This window comes from Suillus plorans (genome assembly GCF_016647745.1).
Source record: "Suillus plorans strain S12 chromosome Unknown HD556scaffold_42, whole genome shotgun sequence".
Classification (NCBI taxonomy): Eukaryota; Fungi; Basidiomycota; class Agaricomycetes; order Boletales; family Suillaceae; genus Suillus; species Suillus plorans.
Window position 1 is genome coordinate 250,791 of NW_024537426.1, and position 24,234 is coordinate 275,024.

The window sequence follows — 24,234 nt, forward strand, 5'->3', positions numbered from 1 at the left end:
CCGAATGATACCAGGCACGATAGCCCAATGGTTCCAAAGATCGGGATCTCTCTTGTGATCTCGATGTTACTCGAATGTTAGTATTTTTAGGAATGGAGTGCGCGTCACTGATCGTTCGCCAATGAATTTGATTGCTTCGCCAGAATGTTGTAAATAGTTAAATTAAAAAATCCCGTCCATGGCACTCCACTTTGAGAGGAACGTTGAAGGTACAACAATTCTGATGGTGAGTCTGAACAATGTTGGGTCTTGCAGAACCTAGCTGCTATTCGACCCTAAAGGGTTTCTGGACCAGGCTCAAGGCTCAGAGGAGAGGAAATATCATGAAAAACTGCTTAGTACTCTGACTCCTACTGGTAACTGGTGAAAAAATAACTTGCTTATGTAAGCTACAAAAGTGCCAACATAAGGTAAGGTAAAAACAGTCTCTACAAGCCCAGCCAGAAATGAATCCCTACAACGTATATCGGAGATCTCGCCGCACGGCTGCCTGACGCTTGGCGTATCCTCTTAGACCTTCAACCTCTGCCGGCTCGAGCCCTGTACGACGGTCTGCTTGCGCGTCCCACCACGTAGCATGCCACGAGAGGTATGCTGTGACACGCCTCATCTCCTCTCGAAGAAGTTGCACCTCCTCGACCCAACGCTTAGCTCGTGTGCGAGACTTGCACCACTCAATTCTTAAGGCTAGTGATATTCAGGTATCAGCCAATGCAGAATAATAAAAGAAAAATTTGACCTACATTCATTGAGCACCGTCTCCCCTTCAGGAGCGTCACTAGCTACACCGCGTGCTTTCCATATCCAGGACAAGGTACGGTTTCCAGACGATTGGCCTAGCTTGCCTTGAGACATGCCGCGAATGTCGTCGTTCTCCAGTTTCGGGAACTCCACCTTCCACGTAGTATGAGACAGAGCAGGAGAGAGATTTTCGAGTGCAGCCCACGCTCTCCGATACCTTGCAGCAGCGACCAATACGTTCGACTCGACTTTGTCGATGATAGCTGACGCGCGCGTATTAGCTCGCTGGCCACGAATATGAGTGTCTTTAAATTTGTAAAGATGTGCACGTAGGCGCAGGTGACGTCGGAGTTCATCCAGCGCATCATATGCCTGGGCCCTGCGAAGCTCCCACTCATACTGACACAGAGTGGCATCACATTGATGCAATGCGTCTGTGGATTGTTTGCAGACCTTGGAGGGAAGCCACAGTTCAATCTCGTGAGCCTTCTCTTCAGTCGAATGGGTCCTGCTTGTTGGCATATCCGATGCACACAGGCGAGCCACGACTGGCATGTACAAAAGTTGAACGTTGCTCCATTGTTCTATTTTGCGTCGTAAAACGTTGCCACGTTCTTGAAGCTTCGTGCACTGCAAGTCAGTTGGATGTGCTCCCAGAAGCTCGAGATCTCTCGCAAGCCGACACCTGCAAAATAACCTCAATATGTATATAAACCTCAACCACTTGTTTCCGCTCACGCGCGTACCTTCGCTTTCCCGTGCCTCGCACGCACCTGCGCGCTTTCCCGCGCTTCGCATTGGCCGACCAGTAGCGCCTTCAGCGCCTACTACCAGATCCTTGCTGCACTCGCTTCCCCTTTAGGGTCGAACGCACTTGTCGTCTCAAGTATAGCAGACTAGGCAACGCGCGACCTCACAACATTTACAGATACAGTCTGGAGCATCATTTGTTCCTCACAGTATTGTTGTTTCTACAGCGGATCAAAGCTTTCCATTAGGTGGCTCAAAGTAGCTGCCTAACCTCGCCTGTGCCTAACTCTGCCTAACCTAGGCGTATGAGATAAGCAAGCTTTGATCCGCGGTCTAATGATGTCAATCGCAACTAATCAATTAGCACTGTAGCCCAAGCACCCTCCGACTCGGAGGAGGCTCTATCTATGAGACTTGGGGGAGGCTCTATCTACGAGGCCCTTGGTTGTTCACATTCATGTGGTTGAATGGCCGCATGGCGTTGGCCACATGGCGTCAGATATATAATCTGTCTACTTAGGCTAGTAATTTCAAACTGCTTTTCCTTCACCGTGTCTCACCGTGTCTCTACCATGTGTGAGTTCGAGCTCATCTCTCAATTTACAGAAGATGTGTTTGCTGCAGAAGATCGTGTTTGTGAACGCCCTGTTTGTCGAGCAAGGATTGCAAAAGGTGATCCTTGCTTCTATGTCGGTACCGTCGACCCAGGCAAACCTGGCCGCTATGTCTGTGGTCCATGCCATTCCCACTATCTAACCATGCCAGCCACATCTGTGAGACCCACTGGTAGATCCGTTCCACAGCCGCAGCTCTCCCATACCTTCCCTGACCCACGCACGATCCGGCAAACTGTCAATGCTGCACAGAGGAAATGTACGTTTGTTGTTGATTACTGTTTGTGTCGTGCACTAGATCTGACCGAGACTCATACACACAGCAACAGTTAACCCCCCTCCTGTTATTGCATTTGGTCGTGGCATTCGTCCGCCGTCAATGACCCATTCCACTGGGCCAGACATCGCTATCCCATCGTCATGGGGGCAGCCGAGTCGCTCCTCAGGCTCAGGCTATTCAGTAAATCATGCGCAGTATGGCACCAAGCGTGAGCGTTGGTCAAAACTCTCATATGCACTTCCACCAATGGAAACCATCACACTCGACATTTCGGCAGTCCATGAGGTCGGTGCACGGAGGAAAGGACATTGGGTTGCAATTGGGGTTTGTTTTCATCATCACTCATTCGACCAGCATGTCACTCACTCGTCAATCATCATAGAATATCTGAGAAGGCAAAAAAGATGTTGACGCACGCATTGATGCTCCTGGGCTCATGGATATTGCATTCGACACTATCCTTCCTAAGATTTTGACTTTCAGTGCAGGATTCCCGTGGCGTATCGAGGAGTTTGTTGTCCGAGATGCAGTATGGGTTGACCTCTCTACGCACAAGGCCTCGGTCCCATATTTCATCTCACAATGCATGGTCCCAAGCAAGAAAGGATCGAAGGCACCCACATTCAAGACCAAGCAATTTGCGCTGATGCTCGTCGTTCCGGAGGCTCAATGGAATGAGTATGAGGAATGGGTAGAAAAAGCGGAGGAGATAAGACAGGTCACCGCTCGTCAAGTTCAAGTTCAACATCGAGTAGAAACAACGGAGAACGTAAGTTTGTTTTACACCTGGCAGCATTTCAGATGATTCATATCTATGCTACAGGTCTCTACTGTATTGCAAAGCGCCTCCGCGTCCACTCAAAATCTTACATCGTCAAGTGCCTTCGAGTCTACCAAACGGTCCCACAGGAACAATCTGAGCACCACCACCACATCTTCATCACCGCCTCACAAAAAGCTTGCAGTTGCGCCACCCAAAGCGCTGTTTAGCTCGCCTGATCGCAGCGACCTAAAGGAAGCACTGCGGAGTGGAGGCAGTGCAACAAACTTTGATGTTGCACAAGGTGAGTTTGGTGTCCTGTTCACAGTGGTGCACTGTTAACCGTTTCTCTACTGTTTTTCTTGCAGTGCTTGGCACATACACTGAGAACGTTCATTTCTATGGGATCCCCACTCGTCCGCTTGCAGATATCCTTAAGAATCTCAATTATCGTTCTTTTAAGGTAGAACCAGCGCAGGTGATAATCGGACAGCTGACAGTCAATTCATCTACGCGCAGCATGCTGGGGGCTGGTGGATTTAAGACTGCTCATCCTGGTTGGCTTTCTCTCACTCCTCTTGTTAAAAGTGGGCTAGGATCGGTTCCTGGTCAAAATGTTGCAGTGAAGCGACCGTTTCATAAGGTGTTTCCATCCGCCTCAAGCCTTATGTACAAAATAGGTCGTTTTTCGTCAATCGACGAAATAGCCAAGCTTGGCAAGGAAGCAAACATTTTATATTGGGCTCATTCTCTCCTACAGCTCACATATGCCTTCATCGATCACTGTATTGCCTCCTCTGAGGAACCTCCGCCATTTGACATCCCTCGTGTGCGCTTCGTTGACGCTGGCTTGGCGATCTCTTACTCTCAACGTGATTCCAAACCTACGAAGGCAGGCTCAAAAACAGGCTCGTCGTGTGTGGGATATCTTGTAGAGGAGCTTATTGAAGGCGGGCCAGACGTTTTTATGAAGTTCATTCACAACATGGACTCTAATCCTCTGCTCGATCACGATGATTATGGCTATGAAGTAGCTTCGTTCTTTTCTTTCACGCAACACGTGCAGTATGTAAAGACGGGTGGCTTGGCCTTCATCTCAGACTATCAAGGTAATTCATTGCTTTGCAGCTCGATACACTACTGACTCGGATATCCTGATAGGAAGCACAGAGCTGCTGACGGACCCGCAGATCCTAACAGACCCGTGCGTCAATATGTCATTCCATGCTCGCTTATATAATTTTTTGATTAGGTCGGTTGGTCAAGGGAAGGATCTTTTTGGCAAGGGGAATATGGAATGCACGGTTAGCATGTTCGAGAAACAGCACAAATGCAATGAGTTTTGTGAGTGGCCAGGGTTTGGATTGGTGCCCTTCGCCACGACAACAGAAGACGAAAGCACAGAGGAGACGGAAGCTGGAGAAGCCGGATGTAGGGAAGATGGTCCAATTGCCTCTTAGAATATTATCTGAACGTTCTTGCACGGTATTTCTTGGACTGTACAACAAAACAAACTTCTTACGGTGTACGGGGTACTCGAGAAGCTCCTGTCTTATATAGTACGATTTTGGCTGACAAATAGAGCGCGGTGGTCCTGCTTTCCATAGTATATATTCTATATATATCACCGGATTATTGGGGATAGTGTTCCGTGAAAACTTCCCGCTGAGTTTTGGAAGTGTTTTACATATATAGCAGAGCTTCGTTCAGTATAGGTTTGAGGCCGTATCAGTTTCTATTATTCGTTTACTAGTTTTAACTGATTATGGTTTTATCACGATCCTTCAATTGTACAACTCTTGATTCGAGCATACCGTACCTGCCTGACTGAGATCGACTCGATGCCAACGCAGGAATAATGATCGACTTAAAAGCAGATCCACGAGGAAAACGTCCAATGAAAAGTATATTGACGATCAGAAGGCATCATAATATGGTACAACCTGTGCTTTACTGCTCAGCCTGTTATGCAAGATCAGTATTATAAGTAACGGGGATCGATACGATAATTACATCAGGTGTTTTACCGGACTTGACGGAATCTTGCGACATTCTGCTAGTGTTTATGGACTCGGATTCACACCCGCTGCTGCATTGATATTCTGAGTATCCAAATTCGTGAAGTCAGGTTCTGATGCAGCACTGGCATGTGTGCTACCATCGTCTTGAAGAACCATCTGAAGAAATATTTTGTGTTCTGTGATCGCTTGGATTTCCCAAGCTGTTGTCAGAGCACGCATGCGCCTCCATTGCACATCAGCTTGTTTCATGACGACGGCTTGCGCAATTGCTTTTGAAGACAGGTGTTGCAATCGACCTTCGAGTAAAACTTTACCCTGGAATGCTGCTTGATTATCAAGAAGCTGCGGGTATGTACCGGTTAACGTACCTTCTCAGGCTGAATGTCCAGTAAAGTTCTAGAATCAAAGGGGGAAAGTTGGCTTGCAGCGTAGCAGCGCTGTAATGTGCTGGGGCCATGCCTCTCGTAGGGCTTGGGTTGTGCTTTCGCAGAATGCACATAACGAGACAGACTCCGGACTATGGGAGGAATTACAGGTGCATTTATGTCTTCATCGGATGAGTCATAGGGACCAGTGTCAGATAATGATAGTGATCTTGCACGGCATGTGGTTGGTGAGGTGACAGTACGACGCGTATGATGAGTCGTGCTATTGGCAATAGCCGAAGGGCGATGGAAATCTTGTTCACGGTCGTTCAAAAGGCTACTCGCTTCCCCCTTGTTTGGGCCTTCATAGTCAGGACGATGGTGTCTGAAGATGTTTTGAGGAACTTGAACAGCGGCCATACCTACAATGTGGAGTCTGGACTCTGGAGACAGCGGGGCTGAGTTTGTAATCCTGAGGTGCTTTCTAGTACGACAAAAATGGGTTTTCCCTGATAAGACTACGCTACTCCGGGCCCTTGGAAAAGCTATACTAATAACTTCGTACAGCTCATGAGGAAGAATTATATGAACACTTGCTTGAGAGCACGAGAATACAGTTCGAGCAAGTTATTGAAATTTGACACCAACCATGCGGCCATTGTGCTACAGAGTTCGAGAAAACTTGAAGCTAAACCAGGGCCACCGTTAACTACCTCTGAAGATGGCTCAAGTATTCGTGACTGATTTTGAGCCTCCATCTTGATTGCCTTGTCAGAGAGAAGGTCCAGGAACTCGGGAGTCGGGACCATGCCATCACGATCTAGACGAGCATCCTCACTACCAACAAACACCTGTGCAGATATCCAGGGTCATCCTCACTGACGAGATCCATGCTACCATCAAGCCATACATCCGAATCCTCGTTGGAACCATCACCTGCTTCACTCTCGTTTCTGTCAATTTCCTGGCCGAAAATAGTTTCATCGAGGTCGCGAAACTTGAGAGTTGGTTTCGGCCGGGTACTGTTATGTTAACAATAAGAATTGTACACTGCATTTGAAATTGTCAGCATCAAAATGGAGTACAACGGGGATGCACAAGTATATGATAGATCATAATCAGTCACGATAGATTTGATCCTGCCCGTACAATCATGATGAACCAGGTAGGCGCCAAAAAGACATGCATCGATCTCCCAATAGCCGCCCTCAGATCTCAGATTCCCTTGAAGACGCCCGACCGCAACTTGAAGCTCGCCTTGTGACATGTATACAGTACCATCAATGAATGGGGGATAGGCATAATGTCATGTGCTAATACTAGTTCGTATATGATCAAGTCTGCTCAGGAAACACCATTCAACACATCTATAGCAACAGATTAAATAATTTACTCAACGTCCCTGGCCTCAGGATACAACTCATGCGCCACCTGATCTGCAATGGCCTCCTCATGGTCAAGAGGCCCATGAGACTTCCGATGATCCTCACCCAGCTCCACCTCGATCTCCTTTTCCGGGATGCCGATGACTTTAGGATGCGCCTGACCCTCTGACTCGCCGGTAGCACTCATGCCGCCCGCTGGCACCTTGACCTCCTCTTTTCCCTCGTCGGGTGCTGCACTGGTCGGTTCAAATGTCACCGCGCTAATCTCCTTCTCATCCACATTATTAACCGGCACATCTTGTAATACCCTCATCTGGCTCTTGATTTCCTTCTGTTCGTCCTTCGCAAATACATCCCGCCCGGGCTCCGGCACACCAATAGGGACGGTGGTGCTCTGCTCGTCTTCGGGCGGCACGACCCCATCTTGCCCGAGCTTGTCCTCGACCACAATAGCCGCGCGCCCGCCGGGCTCACCACCAATAGTTGCCATCGGTGTGGACCGGTTCAAAGTAGGAACAGTGACACCTGAATACTGAGAGTACTGTTTGGCGTTTAGTTAAAGTGCTCTTTGAATGATATAAAACTCACATCGTCGAAAAACTCATTACTAACAAATGTTCGTCAAAACCCAAACTCCTGATGCAACATCCAAGACTCACCAGGCAAAGTCCCACGTCTTCACCCACTGTGCGTTGGAGCACTTCTGTTTTGTCCAGGGATTGCCATACGCCAAGGAACTAAACTTCGAGTACGTAATGACCGCTATAACCATGAGGACGGCAGCAATCTGTAAACGAATCTTTGGTCGTAGAGTCGATGTGGCGAGGTCGAAAACAGCGCAATTAAGCAGAATTGCAAAGTACAGCGCAGGAAAGTAGTGGTGAAGGAAGAGTTGACGGCCCATGAGGAAGAAGGGGAAGTAATGCATGCAGTACCCGACAAAGAGAAAACCGCAGAGGGAATCATACTTGACAACCTTGGCTAAAACAGGTCACCCGGATCAGAATGACACGAGACCGAACTGCACTAATCCTCACTGTTGTCAAAATCACGGTATCCTCTCTTCGCGCGAAGTAGGAGGAAGCCCCTGACGATCATGTATGTGATGACTGAAGCCGTGCTCGACCACCAAACAAATGGATTGCCGATTAGGTAGATCTGGCGATGATCCTTGACCCAGAAATTCTGGTATACAACTAATCAGATATGAATCACAATTGCAATCGTACAACTCACAATACCACGGCGAAGACGAGGCCAGGTCAAAGGCCGAGAGTCATACATGTGACGGTCGGTCAATCCAGCATTCGTTGTCCACATGACCTGCTGCAGCTCCCAGAATTTGGAGAAGAATCCGGGAATCTTGTAATTGACCTTTGGAGCATCAGCCGATACTATGAAAAGGTGGTTCTGAGAATATGCCCGATTACAAGATACAGAGACCTTACATTGTGGATGCTTTGTAGCAGTCTCGACGTACCATAGTGAGTTCTCCTTGACAGCGTTCTTGTTGCATGTGACCTCCTGCTGATCGAAGCCCCATTCAGGGAGTTTCACTTTGTGCGAGAAGAGGTAGCAGCCTGTATTCAAGTGCCTGAGCTTGAAATGCGTTCTTAACGTCCTCAAGCGTTTGCTCGACTCCTTATCACTACTGTCGCCCTTTTCAATCTCAACAACCCAGTCATCGTTGATGTCGCCGATAAAGCCAGGCATGCCGTACGCTGAAACCTCGTTCTGGAAGTCGACATCTGAGACAGGCGGGCGGACTTCGTGCGAATGGAGCCCCCTGTCCGTTACGAGATGCCTTAGCTTGATGTGGGAGCCGTGGTCAATATACACGATAGGCTTGTGTTCGTAGTCGTACTGTTCATAATTGTTGACTGTTGCGTTGAGTACTCGCCAGAGATTATTATCATCTCTATGCGGGTAGAGTGTGACTTGTTGCTCTGTCCAACTATTTAATGAGAGATGGGATAAAATGAAAGTCATACGTACGTCCACTTCCTCCAGGATAGTTGTGAGAATGGGAGTGCAGATAACCGCCTTGTGTGTTCAGATGTCGGATTGCGATATCTGAACCAAGGGCAACATCTATGATAATATGAAATGAGCACATCCATGCGCATGGCCGCAATATACGGACCTGCATACGTGTCCTCCATCCCCCGCCCCAGTGTCTGCCTGAATTCTGAGCTCATAAACGCGTCACCCTCTCCTGAGCTTCCAAGAATAAGGAAATGCAGCTGGAACATGGTCATGTAGAAAACGATGGGTATCAAGATGAGACAAACAGCCCGCGCAAAGAAATGCCTCGCCCACATCCTTGGACTGACACGAAGATCGCCCAAGAGAAGCCATAGTTGCAACATAGTGCACACACCAACCGTCGCAATTGTGAAGAGACCGACCCATTTGCAGGATACGACAGCGCCTAGGGACAGACCAGTCAAAGCGAGCCATGTCCACCACTCGTTGGTAAATGGCTCTTTCTTGTCCTCATTCGAAAATCCGACAAAAAAGAAGACGGTGAGGGCCGTGAAAAATACCAGGGGAGAATCCAGTAGGATATGGCGAGATTGTGTGACCAATCCGTTCTCGAATGTCAGAAATATTGATGCTAGTAGTGCAGTGGTTGCGCGACAGTCAAGAGCTCGTAAAGTGAGATATGCGATTGGGATAGTTGCGACTCCGAACGTAGCGGGTACCATTCGCATGGCCACGTATGGTGCATTTTCAAATACCCTAGTCAATGCATGCTCAACGATAGAAAGATGCCGTTTCAGACACACTCACTTCCCAATCTCCTTGAAGTCAAATTCACCGTTGAAACCAGATATGAAGGCCGCCGCAGTGATCAACAACTTTGCAAGTGGAGGGTGCACATCGACGAAATAACGCGTTTTGATATAACGCGCTGCAAATTTACCAAAGTGCACCTCGTCGAAACTGACGGATACGTCAGATGAGTAGAGTGAATAGCTGGTACACTCACACCACACTATCTGGTTTCGATATTCGGAACATCCTGACGCCAAGTGCAATTAGAAGGACAACCGCCAGCAGTTTCCATTCCCCAGATGTGATGTTGAGACCACCTGGTGAATGACTTCTTCGCCCAGGTCCATACCCCTTGGAAGCTGCTTCACGTCGTTCATCTGCGCTTAAGTGGTCTTGTCGTATTGGTGGATATTTATGAGACGAAGGAGCGACATGTGGAAGACCGGGTGGTGGAGTAGCTGGACGCCGCACTCTAACATTGGCGGCCATGGCATAAAGAACAAAGACAAACAGAGATAATGTAAAGGGAGTACTAGACAATGAATGATAGGAAAATTCGCTTTGGTGACGAGTGACGCACTCCGGCAGTATTCAGAGTTAGTTCTTGTTGAATTTACAAGGCTTTAGTAAACAGATGTAAACAATGCTTTTATGAACTAAGTAGACTACTTATAATGAAGTGAGTATCATGAGAATCAGCAAATATTGTGGTTATTAATAATAGTAGGTAAGATATGTGATTAACTTATTCAGATTCCTCATCCTCAGATGCTTCCTCTTCGCTCTCTGACTCCTCTGACTCCTCGCTTTCTTCTTGATGGGGAACAACAAGAACCGAAGTCCCTCCGTCTTTCGTGACACGAGCACGTGTCTTCATGATAATGTAACGTCTTCCAAATTGGCTCATCTTCAAGACAGTTGGGGTATCACCCTCAGGGCTGGCAATCTCTTCATCCTGGGGGAACACGCCAAGCCCCGATGGCGCAAGAACAATCGCCTCACCAGTCTGGACGTTTGCGATACGTTAGCAAAGCCTCCTGTTCGAACATCTGACGTACCTGGAGCTTAACAACAGTGTCAAATGCTGCATCTACAGACACGTCAGCAGAGATGTGCCGTGCGAGGTGGTCCCACCACGCCGGAGAAGAAAACCGATGCATAATAGCGACAGTACACAAGTCTAACAAGACAGGTGGCACCACAGTTGGCTCTGTGTTTTTGTATAAGCACCGCCCCTCGTCCGACCAAGAGCTGGAGTTACCTTGGGTAGAAATGATGACACGCATCCCTAAATGTCTCTGCTCTCTCGTGAGGGTCAAAATGGCCTTGGTTAGCCCTGAAACCCCTCTGTTTGTGGACAAGTACTATAGTACGTTAGAACGGCACAGCTTTAAAGAGATATCGAGCGGAATACCTTGTGGGCTTCATCGACAACAAGAACCTTTCCAGTTTCAACCTCAGCCCTCACGAATAGCCTCGTGACGATCTCGAACAAACCGCACGCAGAGCCTGTGTCAATGAATGGATCCGATAAATCAACAATGGTCAATTGTCCGGCAGCGAAACGACGCGGGGTCGATTTGGGAGCAAGAACATTTGATCTGGGTCCACTGGTATTGGCGTACGTCTTTGAACCAAAAGTGGCTGACTGTGGACCATTGGACACCATGAACGAATTCAAGAGGGCTAAACGCTGCTCAAGACCGGCAACTTGCGCGGGGTTGAACGATCTTTTCTCTTCGTCAAGTCGATCCATGAATAGTTTGTACGAGAACGACTCTCCCAAATCTCGGAGAATGCTCTGGGAAGAAGCGTCAGACTACAACACACCCTGGATGGACTGTCATTTATGACTCACCAAAACGATCTGGATGTAGAGTGGCGCGGAATCTGACGACCCGACAGCCATCATAGATAGAAAAGCTTGTGCATCTAACTCTGTCTCGTTGAATAATAGGGGAACCACTTCAACATTCTTTCCAAGAGGGGCATAAACGCTCTTCATAGTATTGAGAGAAGACTTCGACACGAAGACTCGCACTTTCGGCGTTCTTACACCCTCCATTGACGGAACACCGACCCATGCAGCCTCGCTCGGAAGAGAACCGACACCACCTTCCCCAAAGTGGAGGACGAGTCCTGCTAGAGACTGCTGCAGGGAACCTATTTCCTGGAGTTTCGGAATGAGCATGTTTTCGAGGAGGACCGAAACTGTATGTGATTTTCCCGAGCCTTGTACTCCGCACACTACAGCGGTGAATGGCGTATTCTGCAGAGCTCGTGAGATACACAGGCGAAATGTTCGGAAAGACTCACTGTATTGACATAGAGTCTAGGATCTACAGGGACGTAGGCACTTGATTTCGAACTTGGCACCGAATATGAATATTAGGGACACAGAAAGAGAGAAGCGACCTACTATATTGACAACACTTGACCCATCACTCCATATGGTGTGGAATGTTTCTTGTATCCAGCAGTGATATACGCTTCTCTTGTAATGAGAGGCGCGGCCTGTAGTTCGTGGTCCTTACTGAGGTCTGACGCGTCTACTGTCAAACTCCGGAGATGCTTCAACTCCACCTGCATCGTTGAGAAGCAGAAAGCCGACAGGTATGGGGAAGAACAAACTTTGGCAGCTTTCACTTTGTCAAGGTCATAAATAGGCTCGTTGATTGCTCCCGCGGGCTCTACTTGAGGTTCAATGTTATCGTCCTTTGCCTGTCAAGATATTAGGTTGCATAAATTCTCAAGGTCCAACCTGTATATACCACAGGGGGCGCCTCGGTGTTGGCCGACTTCTCTGCTTTTGGTGAGAGGGGAGCTCCGGAGCTCGACCTACCAGTCCTCGAAGAAAGCTAAGAAATTTAGTGTATCAGTAACAAATTAATTTTCACAATAGTGCAATTTGTTACATTAGTCCTGAACGTAAACGGAACTGGTTTTGTCGATGTTGAAGTCTTGCGAATGGTCGAGGCCACACCGGATGCAAGCGGATGTTGCTTGGAAGGCTGATGGAGAGCAGGTTTCCGCGATGTTACCTTTCCTGCCTTGCTCTTGGTGTCTGTTGTACTCGGAGGCAGGGCCGATCCAGAACTCCCGCCAGAAAACTGTAAGACCCGTTGGCGGAGCTACATTCAAATGAGTCTCAACCAGCACGCACCACAAACTAAAATCAAAACTGAGTGAGCAAGATAGAACTTCTATGACAAAGCTATCAAAAAAATTACACTGACCATCGGGCTAGCAAGCGTCGAAAAATCCTCAACACAAAGAGGAAATTTTGGAACAGGGTCGAGTTAGCCGAATGCAAAGACGCGTTTATATATATCGAATTAGGACACCGCGACCCGATCACGTGCTAATTAATTTCGTGAGGTCGACAGCCTAGGCCTCGAGTTACTAGGCTGAGAAAAAAAGCCAAGTGTACCGCGAACGTCTGCGGTACGACAGTCAACCCCCCAAAGAGCTGCTTTCAGTCATGAATGTGGCACAAGCTGACGGGCCGGGTAAGAGAAGTTTATCATAATATAATGATATATTCGTTTCATTTCAAGACGCGACTAGTGCCCGGCGAGAAGATATCATTGTTGCATTACTGCCACTAGCGGCCACGAGGTCACCAGCTTGCTCTTCTCCGAGTCTCCAGGAAAACATGGATCGGAGAAAAATTCAATTGTCCTCGCATTTGGTTACGACCGAAACCGAGGACAATGTGCCGGGTGCCCCTGTGAACATGCTGAGAAGCTGAAGATTTACTATTAATACGGCACCACGTGCTTCACCGTCACTCTCGTCACCTCCTCAAGGCCTCACAGGCTACAACAGCCTTGCCAACATGTCACCCACATCGAACTTGCTGGAATGTGAAGCTCTACTTGAACCTGACCAACACTATCCCTTGTACATCACTGCCAAGAAGTACTGGCTACCGGAATTTGAAGCTCACTGGAATGATGGGGAAGCAGTCACACTTGTTTTGCTTCATTCAACCAGTTTTCATAAGGAGACTTGGCAGCCTACCCTGGAACGTATCTTCCAGTGTTCTTCAGCTCATTCTAGAAATTCATCCAAATCATTGAAGATCAAATGCGCATGGGCAATTGACTGCCCTAACCATGGTGTATCTGCTGCTCTCAACGATGACGCACTTCAGCAGGCACCTTTTTACCGCACCTGTGAGTCTTTTCGGTTCCGCGATAACAGACGAACAATTGAACTGGCAAAGTCGGGTGCCGCAGATACGCAGATGCGGTCCATAGATTTATGTCTGCTGGACCAAGGTTCGGACCCATGTTTGACTTCCGAACCCAGCGTCTTGTCGGAATAGGTCATTCTCTTGGTGGAGTTGCTATGTTAGCCTTTTATTCTTCACAACATGCGCGCTCTCGATTCACAGGTCTTGTGCTAGAACCATATTGCAGAACATTGAACCGGCCTTCAATTTTTCTTCCGTCATCCTCGTGGAACCCATGCTCAGTCCAACTGCGGAGGCTGTGGAGCCATTGCGCCGTATTCTCATTAAATATGCATACGAACGAAGAGACGTGTGGCCTTCGCGAGAAGACGCGTACCAGAATCTGAAATCAAGAAAGCGATGTAAACGCTGGGACCCGCGCGTCCTGGATTTGTATATCGTACATCCTCTTGTCGTTCTGTTAAATTGTCACCCTAATGACCTCGTAGAAATTTGGACTCCGGACTCACCCAGGTGCGCGTCACCTGCAAGCGCCCTACGATGGTATCAGCTTAGCATGCTCACGTGATGAAGAGGTGGTACGCGACCAAAATCCCCTGTGAAATTGTCGGCCCTACTGAGCTCCACTTTCAGACGATGTACAGAGAACCAGACGGTGCAACCAGACCGGTGCAAGACTTGGACAAGATTTGCCCACGCATTCCCGTCAGCATTGTGTTTGGAGACAACAATGAATACATGTACGCAGTTCCTACAAACACAAGCTTGATCCTTGACGGACGGATATGCGGTGCTGTAGACCCCGCGCAGTGCAGGATGCCTTGATTGATCCGGCTTCAGGCAGGCGTTTTTCCTCTGTCACGCGAATCAACGGAGCAGGACACCTGGTATGCAGCTCAATCATTCCCCTTCTGACATCAAGTAATTAACTTTTACCAGGTGCCTCAGCATGCACCTAATCAACTGGGAGAACAGATATTCGATATTTTGTCCACTGCACCCTATCTCACACCATTTTCTAGGCTATAATTTATCACGCCATCTGCGTTGATTGGACGCAGTTGGTTATCGATGACAGAGATACTCGGACAGCTTCCAGTCTCGCCCATTCACCCATTGGGCTACCATCCTCACCGACGATACCTCTCCAATGTAGTAGCCTGCCTGTCAGGGCATCCCATTTCACGAAAGTTTCGTCAAGCCCCATACTCGTCTGCCATAAGTCCTCGACAATACCACCCCACGCACGCAGGGGATCAGGTACTGGTGGTTGAATATGCAACCCATGACCGTGGTACGGCGGCTTAGAAAGGATGGCAGGTCCGTTGTCCGAACTAGACTTGCTGAAATCTATGCAATGCTCCAGTTGCTCGAGAATGCCAATTACGACCATGAGAACATCCGACAGATGAAAAATCGAGGTCTGAGACGCTAGACTTAATCGTAGCGTGACGCGAGCGGCTTGTTGAAGAATGGGGAGCGATGGCGCTGCAGGACAAGAGAATGAGCCTCAAACCGGAGCGAAAGCAAGGCCCATACCACTGCAATTCTGTAAAACCAGCGACAAGCATCTGCACAGAGCATCTTGCCACTGACCGTTCGTAGCCCGCTGCAGTTTCGCAGTATTGGCTGTGGTCAGAATGTTTTCAAGGATCTTTAGCCAGGCAAGAGTGTCTTCGTTGATGTGTGGTAGTTTTACTTGCATCTCGATCCAGGATAGAAGAGATGACTTCAAAATGAGGGAAGTCGTTGCCTGGACATTGGAAGTCAGGTTGGCGAGCACCTGTAAAATAACTTGAATCAAGGGTTGACGAGAGTGTTACACTACGGACCTCCAGTACTGCGCGTCGCAACGCTTGATCGCGAACTGAGCTCTGCACAAGACTAGAAAGAAGATCCCATGTATGTCGACGTTTGAGCACCTTCCAATCTTCTGTGCTCATCATGCCATCAGAAAGGAACCTAACGATCCATCCACGCTCTTTCTTCCAGTCATCCGAACTGCCATAAAGCATGCCATATAGCATTGGCACATCAGTCACGTCGAGTTCTGGGCGCTGAAGAAGGAAACGCGCCGTGCGTGGGTAGATAAAATTGGAAGGATAAAACACCCCACGAAGAGCGTGAGATAGAATCAACGATGCAAACGAAGGTAACCGTAAGGGAGGACCATCGGGTGAGGGCTTGATAAGGTTCTTCAGGAGGTTAAAGATGTACAGCGCATGCTGCTTTTCTTGCATATCCGAAAGCTGACAAGGAGTGAGCATCCCAATAGCGAATAACAAGATAACACACGAACCTCTACAGATTTCCACACCCTTGCCAACAAGCCAAGCGAGGCTTCACGAATCTTTTCATCTTTTGCAGACAAGCAGCGGATAAGCAAACTAAAAACGTTCGATCGGAACGTCTGCACCCATTCAAGCGACGAAGTTGGAGGATGATGCGTAAGCATTTGGGCAACGAGCAAAGTTACGAATAAGGGATCATAAACCTGCTCATCCAGGCCAACCTTCTCGTCCTCCTGTTCGTCTGACATACGTCTCCATATCGGGAACACATGACAGGTTCTCAACATGCGTATAGGATCCATGTTTTGTACTGCATCAAGCTGGCTTGAAATAGATATACCAGGGGAAGGTGACCACTTGACGAGAATAGATGATATAGGCGTCAGCCTTTCAACCTCGAATAAACGGAAAATGTTCAATAGGTTTCGATCTGAGGCGGAGATGGTTCCACCGTATATGCGCACGAGTGGCATGATATGTGAAGGCTGACATATGTTAGTGGGGTGGAGTCGGAATAGGGCAGCGATAAAACGAATGATAAGATCTCTTCGAGATGACTCTTCAGAACCACATAGTTTAAAGAACTGAGGGTGTTGAAGTATATTCTGCAGAGTTCGATTCACAACGACGGGCTGAAAACATCCATATTGAGCCTGAAGCCACGTAAGATGACAAAATAAGATTACTTTGAGAGGCGAGCACTGCAGTAAGGCAATGCCAATATCGAGAGCAACAGTATCGGCAAGTCGGTTCTGAATGATAGTAGTCAATAGAGGCTCTACGAAGTATATTTTTGCCTTGAATCCTTGCTTGGTAATTTTCGCTGCCAAGATGAATTAGCCAAGGTACATGAGAAGGCCATTCAATCTGACTCACTTAATTGGGCTAAAATCAATTGGTCCTCTTCATCTTCGCCTTCAGGGCCAGAGAAATGGCGCACAGCCCATTGCAGTCCACGCTCAGATAAATCTGTCACGAGATCGGCCAGCGGGGAAAATGATTGCAAGCGGGAGGCAATGTATACGCTTTCGAGGGCGAATTGGTCGACAGCAAGGCGTTGCATATTCTTTTGTAGCAGGCTGGCGAGCTGTTGCTTCCGAGTTGCATCTGCCTTGATTAGGATGCAGATGCAGCGGATGCACAATTGTCTCAGGCCCTCAGGGTGACGACGCTGAGGCAACATACGATCAAAGAGCGCAATCGTAACGGTATCACGAAACAAATCGATGGCGTCACCACCGAGGGAATCCAAAACAGCATGCACTGCTGGTAGCACATGCTCAAACGGAATGGTCGTCCAAGCTCCCGAGTTAAACCACGCGACAAACTCCTTTGCAACACCGGATTGTGCATAAACTAGCCCGGACACAATGCGCGACGTAGATTCCGTCCAAATAGCCTTTTGAAACAGCCCCGAGATGAAATCAGAGGGCAGCACGCCCAATTGTGAACTTCCGGAAGCTGGCGGGTATCGAGGTGATAAGTAAAAGTTCAATGTCTTTGCTTGTGGATGCCGCCCGTCATGGCATGGCGGAAGATGTGAAGTCACTGCAACAGCGATCATTTCTTCGAGCACCTCGGAGTCAGGCAATACCCGATATAACCTGAGGAGCTGTGGAATAGGGATCCTCGAACTAGCACATGTGAAAGAGACCCTCAAGGTATCGAGGGCAAATTCCAGAACCTCTAGTACAGATGGCGTAAGGGCAACATTATTGGCATCGCACGCCTGATCAACGATGTCAAGAAGATTGTTTGGGTCTGTATAACGTAGCCATAACTTGATGGAACGTCCCTGAATTAAACATTAGTAACGTGGATATTCATGTATGGAGTCATCATACCATCTGCAGTGATCCTGACTGAATCGATGCCTTGAAACACTCCGTCCAGTATGTACAAATCGAGGAGACCATTGTCCTATCACCCTCACTGCTGGGGTCAAGAGACACATTGAGAAGCGCACATAGAGCTGCTTAAACAATTAACGAAAGAGCGCAAAATCACATTGAGAACATTACCTTCTTGCACGGCATCAGGCAGATCTCTAGACATGCTCAGACCATGGATAGATGGCGCCCTCAATAGGACAAACTCCTTCAGCCGAGCGCCATCTTCCTTTGAGAGTTCACCGAGCGCCCTCTGCATGATCGCGGATAGCAAAAGCAGCAGATCGCACACAAGAGATTCCCGTTCCATGATCGAGCAGATATCATGTGCGATGATGCAAACGGCATGTTCAATCTGAACCCGCGTCGGTGATCGGAGAAACAGACACTCCAGCATGATTTCGCGGCATTGTTGGTTCGCCATGTCAGCTTCAGAGCTTTGCGTGAACATCCAATCAAAGGAAAGCCTGTGAAGCATTTAGCATTCACAACGACGCAGGAATCAAGGGAAGGCAGGTGACATACACTTGGAGGAGCTGCCTTGAGGCAGTCTTTAGATCACCGCCTTCCCACATCAACGAATTCGTGGGGTGAAGGTTCTCGAATAGATCCTTGAGAGCAGGAGGATGGAAGCGTTCGACCACGACCGAAAGTCGGACGATATCCTGGGGCTGAAGTGTGGTGTTTACGAAGCGCAACCAGTCAACAAGTTCGTATGCGTTGTGGATGCGTGCACTTGAGCTTTCAGCTAGAAAAATGTAGTCAATTTCCATCGCAGTGATATTTATAGGCTGTACATACGCAAAAGTACTCCTTCGATTTTCGTCAGGAAGTCTTCGACCTCTGGACTCGTGCTAGAGTCCGAGCGTCTACGCACTCCCTGAAAATGACTGAAACACGTGTGCATGATCGACATTTCACGTCGGATCGCAGCGGTAACGCAAGAATACTTGGAAAACAAGTTTTCTGACATCGCAGCATCATCCAGTTTCCCAGAGAATATACGCAGAAATGTCAAGTCTCTCTGCTTGCTCGCCAGCTTGAACATGAGCCTTCTCACAAACCCAGCAATGGCGAGAGCATCCGATGGGGTGAGCAATTTTCCTGCTAGTTTCGCAGCAAATTGTTCAAGTACGGTCATAAGCAACGGACTCGGCACATCGACTGCTGAGTTCTCCATGGGTAAAAGATCTCGAAGAGCCTCGAAGTATCGATACGGTGTTTTGATGCATCGCTGTGCGCAGTCATCTAGAAAGGTGGCAACACCGTCAGATTCGTCGGTTAAGGCGGCACCATCTGGAGCTTCGCAGCCTGTGCCGCGACTGGTTGTTGGGAGAGAGTCGAGCCACATGTCCACCTCGTCGGGGTGTTCTTGGAAAAGTATGCTTTCAGCAAGCGTTTTCATAAGCAGTGACCGGAGGGTGCTCCGGACTGCTCTTGTGGGGGTAGCACAAAATATCTTCAGAAGAGCATGGAGGTAAGTGTGAGAAGAGTTCGCTGTGATCGAAAGTTAGTTAGCATTCGAAGCCAACGTTAGACATCAAATCATACTGACCAACCTTCCCAGACCAAATAAATTGGTCGCTCTCTTGTAATAATCGAAGTACATGCAGCTGCTTCAAGCCATGCAGACCACATACATTCCCAGCTTCGCCTATGGTATCCTGCGACGCATCCACAAGACCCTGCAACAACTTCCCTACATCGAACCTCGCCTCTGCGACCATCTGAGGGAAACACAGATGATACAACCAAAGCAATCTCTGAGCGCTCTCCCCAAGCAAAGCTAGTTTGACCTCTTTGGCATCTACCTTTATTTGTGAAAAGGCCACCACTACCTGGAATTCTGGCACCCTTCTCCGAGCCTCTCGTTCAACTTCTCGATGCCGACGCGTCCACTGCCCACTTTCGTCTTCCTCGAGTGCAGATTCAACGTCCTGGAATGTGCGGAAGACACAGGAGAGCTTGGTCAAGCACCTGGCTAGCGCGAGCGCTGTACAATGTTGCACAAGGTGGGAGGTAGACTGCAATCCTTTGGAGAAATGCACCTTGGTACTGACGGAAGGAAGGATGCTCTCGAGGATTGTTGAAAGCGGTGGTGGATCAGGTTGATAAATATTGTTTCCGGGGATGAGGAATGATGAAACTGGTACAGGTTGGGAGATGACAAGTCCAAAGAACGCGATGTTAGCTATCCATTTCGACGATAGACGGGGTTCCAACGTCAATGCTACAGCAGGCCAATATCTAGAATAGTGAACATCAACGGAGATCTTCCATTAGCGACGCTGCATACCCAGCGACCAACTCCGGACACGCCACTAGAATTTTCAACGCAAGTTCCTGCTGCCTGGCGTCTTCATTAACCTTGAGGCTCTTTAGTATGTTACTCAAGATCTTGTTATATATTTTCCCGCTCTTCTTCGGCTCGTCGACAACATCGGTATCGATATCACGAGGATACCATCCTCTGTCTCTGAAACAAATACCTAGTCCAGGTCGTGTACAGATAGCGAGGAGAAAATGATGCACAAGATCTGCTGGGATGTGATCACCATCCGCATTTTCGGTGGCGGCGCGTTCGTATAATTTCAGAAGCTATTCCAAACATTAATTATTCGCCTGCTAGGTCAAGTATTACTCACATGTCCAATAGTAATTTCAGCGAAAAGTCCAATTTTCATGGTCCGTTTCACTTTTGGATCAGACCACAGCCCAACCCAGCACACTTCAAGAACTTTCCGAATGACCAGATATGAATCTTGAGAAAGGCCTTTGAAAATAGACAGGAATACGTCTCTCTGTTGTTCAAGGAAAGTCGATTTCACCAGTGAGGAAGTTTCGGGGTCGATAAAGGAGAGAATAAAGAAGACGTAATAAGTGCGGATATCTGATTGACGAGATTCAGATAGGTCAAGGTCTACAAATGTCGTAGAGACATACCGGGCCTTTCGAGTACGTCCTCTGCGTCTCCTTTCCCTCTCCTCCTCATATGCGCTACTTTTGCCAACGTCTATATTTTTTTAATTCAGATCTGCGATCGTACGAAAGCCAACGCACCTTGATGTCCCATGGAAAAGCTTCATAAAGTGTCTTCCGTTCCCTTCCACCTCCGAAGTGAGAGATGGTGTTCAACAGTTTCAATGAGACGAGAAGGAGCTCGTTGGAACCAGAGAAATAAGAAGTAATTTTGCGCATCCATTTTGGCGACAAGAGCGTTTTGATGATTGGAGTGCCGTGCGGATGGTATGGGAAATGAGAGGACAACAAAGTAAGGATCGAGGATAATAGAGACACGAGGAGTGATAGACTGGACGACTAGTGCATTGCAACGTCAAAACGCCGAGAGGAAAAATTGAGACTGCTCGCACTTGATTCGTACCCTCCCATATCTCAAAAATATCATAAGCACCTGGCGAACTCTCCATCCATTGCACTACAAGCGAAAGTCGCTCATCTTGAGGAGCAACGGTCTCTCGTGTCTTGACAGACAGAGTTGAGCGCAATGCAGACAGGGCTACATGACTGAGTGAATATTCTTCGCAGTGATGATCATAAGCTTATGCACCTTCTATTTGACCATTCTGGTCTTGATTCTGCAGAGCACGTCTGACATCGGTCGCATTCGAGAATTCATATGCCTTCCGCGAGTTTTGCTCAAGTTTTGCGCGTTTGTGAGGACGCTCTGATTTGTTTTGGGGCATGGTCGGGTCAATAACTCGAGTCCATGAATAAGGAGACTATGTAAGACGCGCTGAATCTTGAATTTTACTCAAATCACGTGATTATGATCATTCATAGATCGAGTTCTATGTCCTTGCATTGACTGAAGGGTCTGTTTCTTAACCATCTTTCTGACCCTCGAAGCCGACGACGGCAACGACCCCCTCTTAGCTCCGATATGTCCTCTCTGCTTTCGCTTTATTACTGGTCGTGACTCTGGAGAAGGCTCAAAGTCGCGCCACATCTCCTCTTTCGCACCCGACAAAATGGGGCGCACCGCCGCCTTCCAATCCCAGCCCTCCCTTTTACCCCCCGCAGCTTTCCTAAAAAGGCCTACAATCGTCACTTTTCTCAACAGGCTCACGAGTGGTGCGAGCGAAAGTTCTTGGAATGGTGGGAGAAGTGTAGTTCCTACAAGCATGTCGACAGTGGGGATGGAAGACATAGACAATCGCTTTCGCCCTGCATGAGCTGTCTCAGACCGGGATGGAGCAATTGGTTCCCCGAGAGTGAGAAGGTGCGTGACTGTTTCAGGGCCAACGCTGGCAGGACCAGATAATTCTACCACAGGCTCTCTGTGTTGAATCCTCCGTTCCAGCACGTCAACGTCTGGAGGCTCCCGAGGTCTCATGTGCATGACGAAATCTGCGAAGCGATACTGGCCAGCCCTGTAGACATGGCCCAGATCCTGCTTGATTCGTAATACAAGACTAGTGATGACGATCAAATATGTCTGTAAGTTCGGCTGGAACCCAAAATGATCGAATGCGCGTAGCGTCATGAGAGCAGCGGGGTAATCCTCAAGAGCCATAAACGTTCGCAGTGCGAGGTGTATGCATGAAACTGAAATTATGTTAGAATGTGCCAGGGGAGCATTCCCGGTGCGCAAAAGATGGGACTGGACCATATCTCGAAACAACTGGCGCGGAGGGACAGCATTATCCGGGCGCTTGTGTCTCCGCGAGCGTTTTTGACCCAAAAATTTGGATGCATGGAATAATTTCTTGAAAGTGAGGTCGCTGGGTAAGAGGGAAGCAGAACGGTTGGTCATGATTGCGTGATAAAGCCCAAAAGCTTCGGAGTATTCTCGGCGAGCGAGGCTGGAGCGGATAAGCGTGTTGAAAACTGATATATCAGGCGTAACACCCTCTGAGCGCATGCGGTACAGCGTGGCCTGAACGGCCCCAGAGTTTTCTGGTTGAATTTCCTGTAATGTCTCCAGTATGCCCGCGTAAGGAGCCGCATCAGGGGCGACACCCTGCTTCATGCAGTCGCCCTCGTACTTCTTGAGCCAATTTTCTGCAGCACTCAACTGCCCCGCACGCATACACGCCGTTACCATGACGTTAACCATATTCCCGGACGCAGAAAGATCAACGTTGCGGATAGTAACGAAAGCATCTGCCATATCATCCACGATTTCGGTCATAGCTGTTACTTTCAAGCTGATATCACGACTGGGAAAGAACTGCTCTTGGAGCATTCTCTTGTAGACCGAGATAGTGAGCTTGTAAAGGTCCCTTTCGAGCAAGAAACGGATGAGTCGGTTGAACATAGTCGAGCGATATACGTTGTTGAATTTCGCCACGGAAATCTTGTCATGAATAAAGGTCTCCACATCGTCAGGACCCTTTGCAAGAATGCGACTGTCTATAGAGCGCAGAAGACCATTGACGCGGGATCGAAACACGCGTCGAGCGGTATTGCTAGAATTACTGTCTCGAGTTTTATTGTATGAGCTTGTCTGGCTTGGAGGGCGCGAATTGAGAGAGTATGAGATGGAACCAAAAAATGAAGTAAGTCTTTGTGGAGCAAAACGTAGCTTCAGGATGCGACGAAAGCTAGATTGAAGCATGGAGAAGTGGTCGCATCAATTGAAAGCTCCTTTCATGAAAGTGTGATGTGACTATGCGTGACAGGCACATTTCAAAAATTTATCAGTGCACCACGGTAGACCACGGTCCACCACCTTACGAGTCCGACTTACTTGGTACACACACTTTGCTGACTTTGATTAAGGCTGCATGCTTGTAGTACAGTTGCGGACAAGCGAACTCGACTTCGTGGATTTTTTTGGCGTCAAACTGAGTATGGGAATGGATTCAGAAGGTCAAATTAAGTACCTGATAGACTAAAACTAGTGTCATTGCCATTGAATTTCCCTACACATTTTCAGACTAGCCAAAAGTTTATGCTTGTGCTCTGTCCAGTACCACTTCCTCGCGACACAGTGCTGAGATGATCACTACCCTATATCCTTCTACAATTCCTACGGCTACGGTACGGTACTACCAAGTCACGAATTCACTGATGAGTATGCGTCACGTGACCCAAGCAGATCTACATCGTCTCCGCGGCCCGCGGGTCCTGATAGAGTCGTGGGTGGCTGAGCGCGTGGCCTGCCGGCACGCTAGAATTCACAGCCAGGAGCAGCATTGG

The 24,234-nt window shown here is 48.3% G+C and overlaps 8 protein-coding genes across 8 annotated transcripts; 2 read left to right on the forward strand and 6 right to left on the reverse strand.

Annotated features, from left to right (window-relative positions):
- Positions 1–454: 454 nt before the first annotated feature.
- HD556DRAFT_1240578 (uncharacterized protein) lies at positions 455–1,539 on the reverse strand (the record flags this gene model as incomplete). The annotated part of the gene is made up of 2 exons (XM_041298126.1): positions 455–687; positions 744–1,539. The coding sequence occupies 2 exons, from the start codon at positions 1,537–1,539 to the stop codon at positions 455–457; spliced, it is 1,029 nt and encodes a 342-aa protein (XP_041158386.1).
- A 524-nt stretch (positions 1,540–2,063) lies between these two features.
- Positions 2,064–4,605, forward strand: HD556DRAFT_1445214 (uncharacterized protein; the record flags this gene model as incomplete). Its single annotated transcript, XM_041306897.1, has 7 exons — positions 2,064–2,364; positions 2,429–2,713; positions 2,781–3,154; positions 3,209–3,449; positions 3,514–4,254; positions 4,307–4,349; positions 4,398–4,605. 7 exons carry the CDS (start codon positions 2,064–2,066, stop codon positions 4,603–4,605), a joined length of 2,193 nt encoding a protein of 730 aa, XP_041158387.1.
- Positions 4,606–4,788: 183 nt separating this feature from the next.
- Positions 4,789–5,986, reverse strand: HD556DRAFT_1385557 (uncharacterized protein). The gene is made up of 2 exons (XM_041303371.1): positions 5,535–5,986; positions 4,789–5,481 (listed from the first exon to the last, which is right to left on the reverse strand). The coding sequence occupies exons 1-2, from the start codon at positions 5,949–5,951 to the stop codon at positions 5,209–5,211; spliced, it is 690 nt and encodes a 229-aa protein (XP_041158388.1). The 5' UTR covers positions 5,952–5,986; the 3' UTR covers positions 4,789–5,208.
- Positions 5,987–6,551: 565 nt separating this feature from the next.
- HD556DRAFT_1385560 (glycosyltransferase family 39 protein) lies at positions 6,552–10,311 on the reverse strand. Its single transcript, XM_041303372.1, has 11 exons — positions 9,909–10,311; positions 9,710–9,862; positions 9,060–9,658; positions 8,912–9,007; positions 8,365–8,862; positions 8,153–8,310; positions 7,954–8,101; positions 7,576–7,897; positions 7,505–7,523; positions 6,937–7,457; positions 6,552–6,874 (listed from the first exon to the last, which is right to left on the reverse strand). The coding sequence occupies exons 1-11, from the start codon at positions 10,181–10,183 to the stop codon at positions 6,838–6,840; spliced, it is 2,826 nt and encodes a 941-aa protein (XP_041158389.1). The 5' UTR covers positions 10,184–10,311; the 3' UTR covers positions 6,552–6,837.
- Positions 10,312–10,318: 7 nt separating this feature from the next.
- HD556DRAFT_644454 (uncharacterized protein) lies at positions 10,319–12,993 on the reverse strand. Its single transcript, XM_041311169.1, has 11 exons — positions 12,931–12,993; positions 12,858–12,863; positions 12,610–12,804; positions 12,466–12,552; positions 12,114–12,415; positions 12,011–12,062; positions 11,553–11,963; positions 11,109–11,495; positions 10,956–11,058; positions 10,753–10,904; positions 10,319–10,700 (listed from the first exon to the last, which is right to left on the reverse strand). Exons 1-11 carry the CDS (start codon positions 12,931–12,933, stop codon positions 10,440–10,442), a joined length of 1,959 nt encoding a protein of 652 aa, XP_041158390.1. The 5' UTR covers positions 12,934–12,993; the 3' UTR covers positions 10,319–10,439.
- Positions 12,994–13,532: 539 nt separating this feature from the next.
- HD556DRAFT_1240478 (Alpha/beta hydrolase family-domain-containing protein) lies at positions 13,533–14,717 on the forward strand (the record flags this gene model as incomplete). Its single annotated transcript, XM_041298114.1, has 5 exons — positions 13,533–13,872; positions 13,923–14,049; positions 14,106–14,331; positions 14,381–14,470; positions 14,526–14,717. The coding sequence occupies 5 exons, from the start codon at positions 13,533–13,535 to the stop codon at positions 14,715–14,717; spliced, it is 975 nt and encodes a 324-aa protein (XP_041158391.1).
- Positions 14,718–14,925: 208 nt separating this feature from the next.
- HD556DRAFT_1445219 (ribosome 60S biogenesis N-terminal-domain-containing protein) lies at positions 14,926–21,776 on the reverse strand (the record flags this gene model as incomplete). Its single annotated transcript, XM_041306898.1, has 17 exons — positions 14,926–15,380; positions 15,432–15,675; positions 15,725–16,141; positions 16,192–16,815; positions 16,870–17,006; positions 17,060–17,978; positions 18,028–18,155; positions 18,205–18,539; positions 18,598–18,820; positions 18,874–19,569; positions 19,628–20,319; positions 20,369–20,670; positions 20,718–20,962; positions 21,016–21,085; positions 21,133–21,390; positions 21,444–21,589; positions 21,641–21,776. The coding sequence occupies 17 exons, from the start codon at positions 21,774–21,776 to the stop codon at positions 14,926–14,928; spliced, it is 6,027 nt and encodes a 2,008-aa protein (XP_041158392.1).
- Positions 21,777–21,819: 43 nt separating this feature from the next.
- Positions 21,820–23,650, reverse strand: HD556DRAFT_1272864 (uncharacterized protein; the record flags this gene model as incomplete). Its single annotated transcript, XM_041299196.1, has 2 exons — positions 21,820–22,366; positions 22,397–23,650. 2 exons carry the CDS (start codon positions 23,648–23,650, stop codon positions 21,845–21,847), a joined length of 1,776 nt encoding a protein of 591 aa, XP_041158393.1. The 3' UTR covers positions 21,820–21,844.
- Positions 23,651–24,234: the final 584 nt, after the last annotated feature.

Bases quoted from the DNA above. Each gene is read 5' to 3' on its own strand.
- HD556DRAFT_1385557 (XM_041303371.1), bottom strand. From the start codon at position 5,951: ATGGCCGCTGTTCAAGTTCCTCAAAACATCTTCAGACACCATCGTCCT. The intron at 5,482-5,534 runs GTACGTTAACCG...GCAGCATTCCAG, and splicing joins TGGACATTCAGCCTGAGAAG to GGTAAAGTTTTACTCGAAGG.
- HD556DRAFT_644454 (XM_041311169.1), bottom strand. The intron at 12,553-12,609 runs GTAACAAATTGC...TAAATTTCTTAG, and splicing joins CGTTTACGTTCAGGACTAAT to CTTTCTTCGAGGACTGGTAG. The intron at 11,964-12,010 runs GTGAGTCTTTCC...CGAGCTCTGCAG, and splicing joins CTAGACTCTATGTCAATACA to AATACGCCATTCACCGCTGT.
- HD556DRAFT_1385560 (XM_041303372.1), bottom strand. From the start codon at position 10,183: ATGGCCGCCAATGTTAGAGTGCGGCGTCCAGCTACTCCACCACCCGGT. The intron at 8,863-8,911 runs GTACGTATGACT...ATAGTTGGACAG, and splicing joins CTATCCTGGAGGAAGTGGAC to AGCAACAAGTCACACTCTAC. The intron at 8,311-8,364 runs GTAAGGTCTCTG...ACCTTTTCATAG, and splicing joins TGCTACAAAGCATCCACAAT to TATCGGCTGATGCTCCAAAG.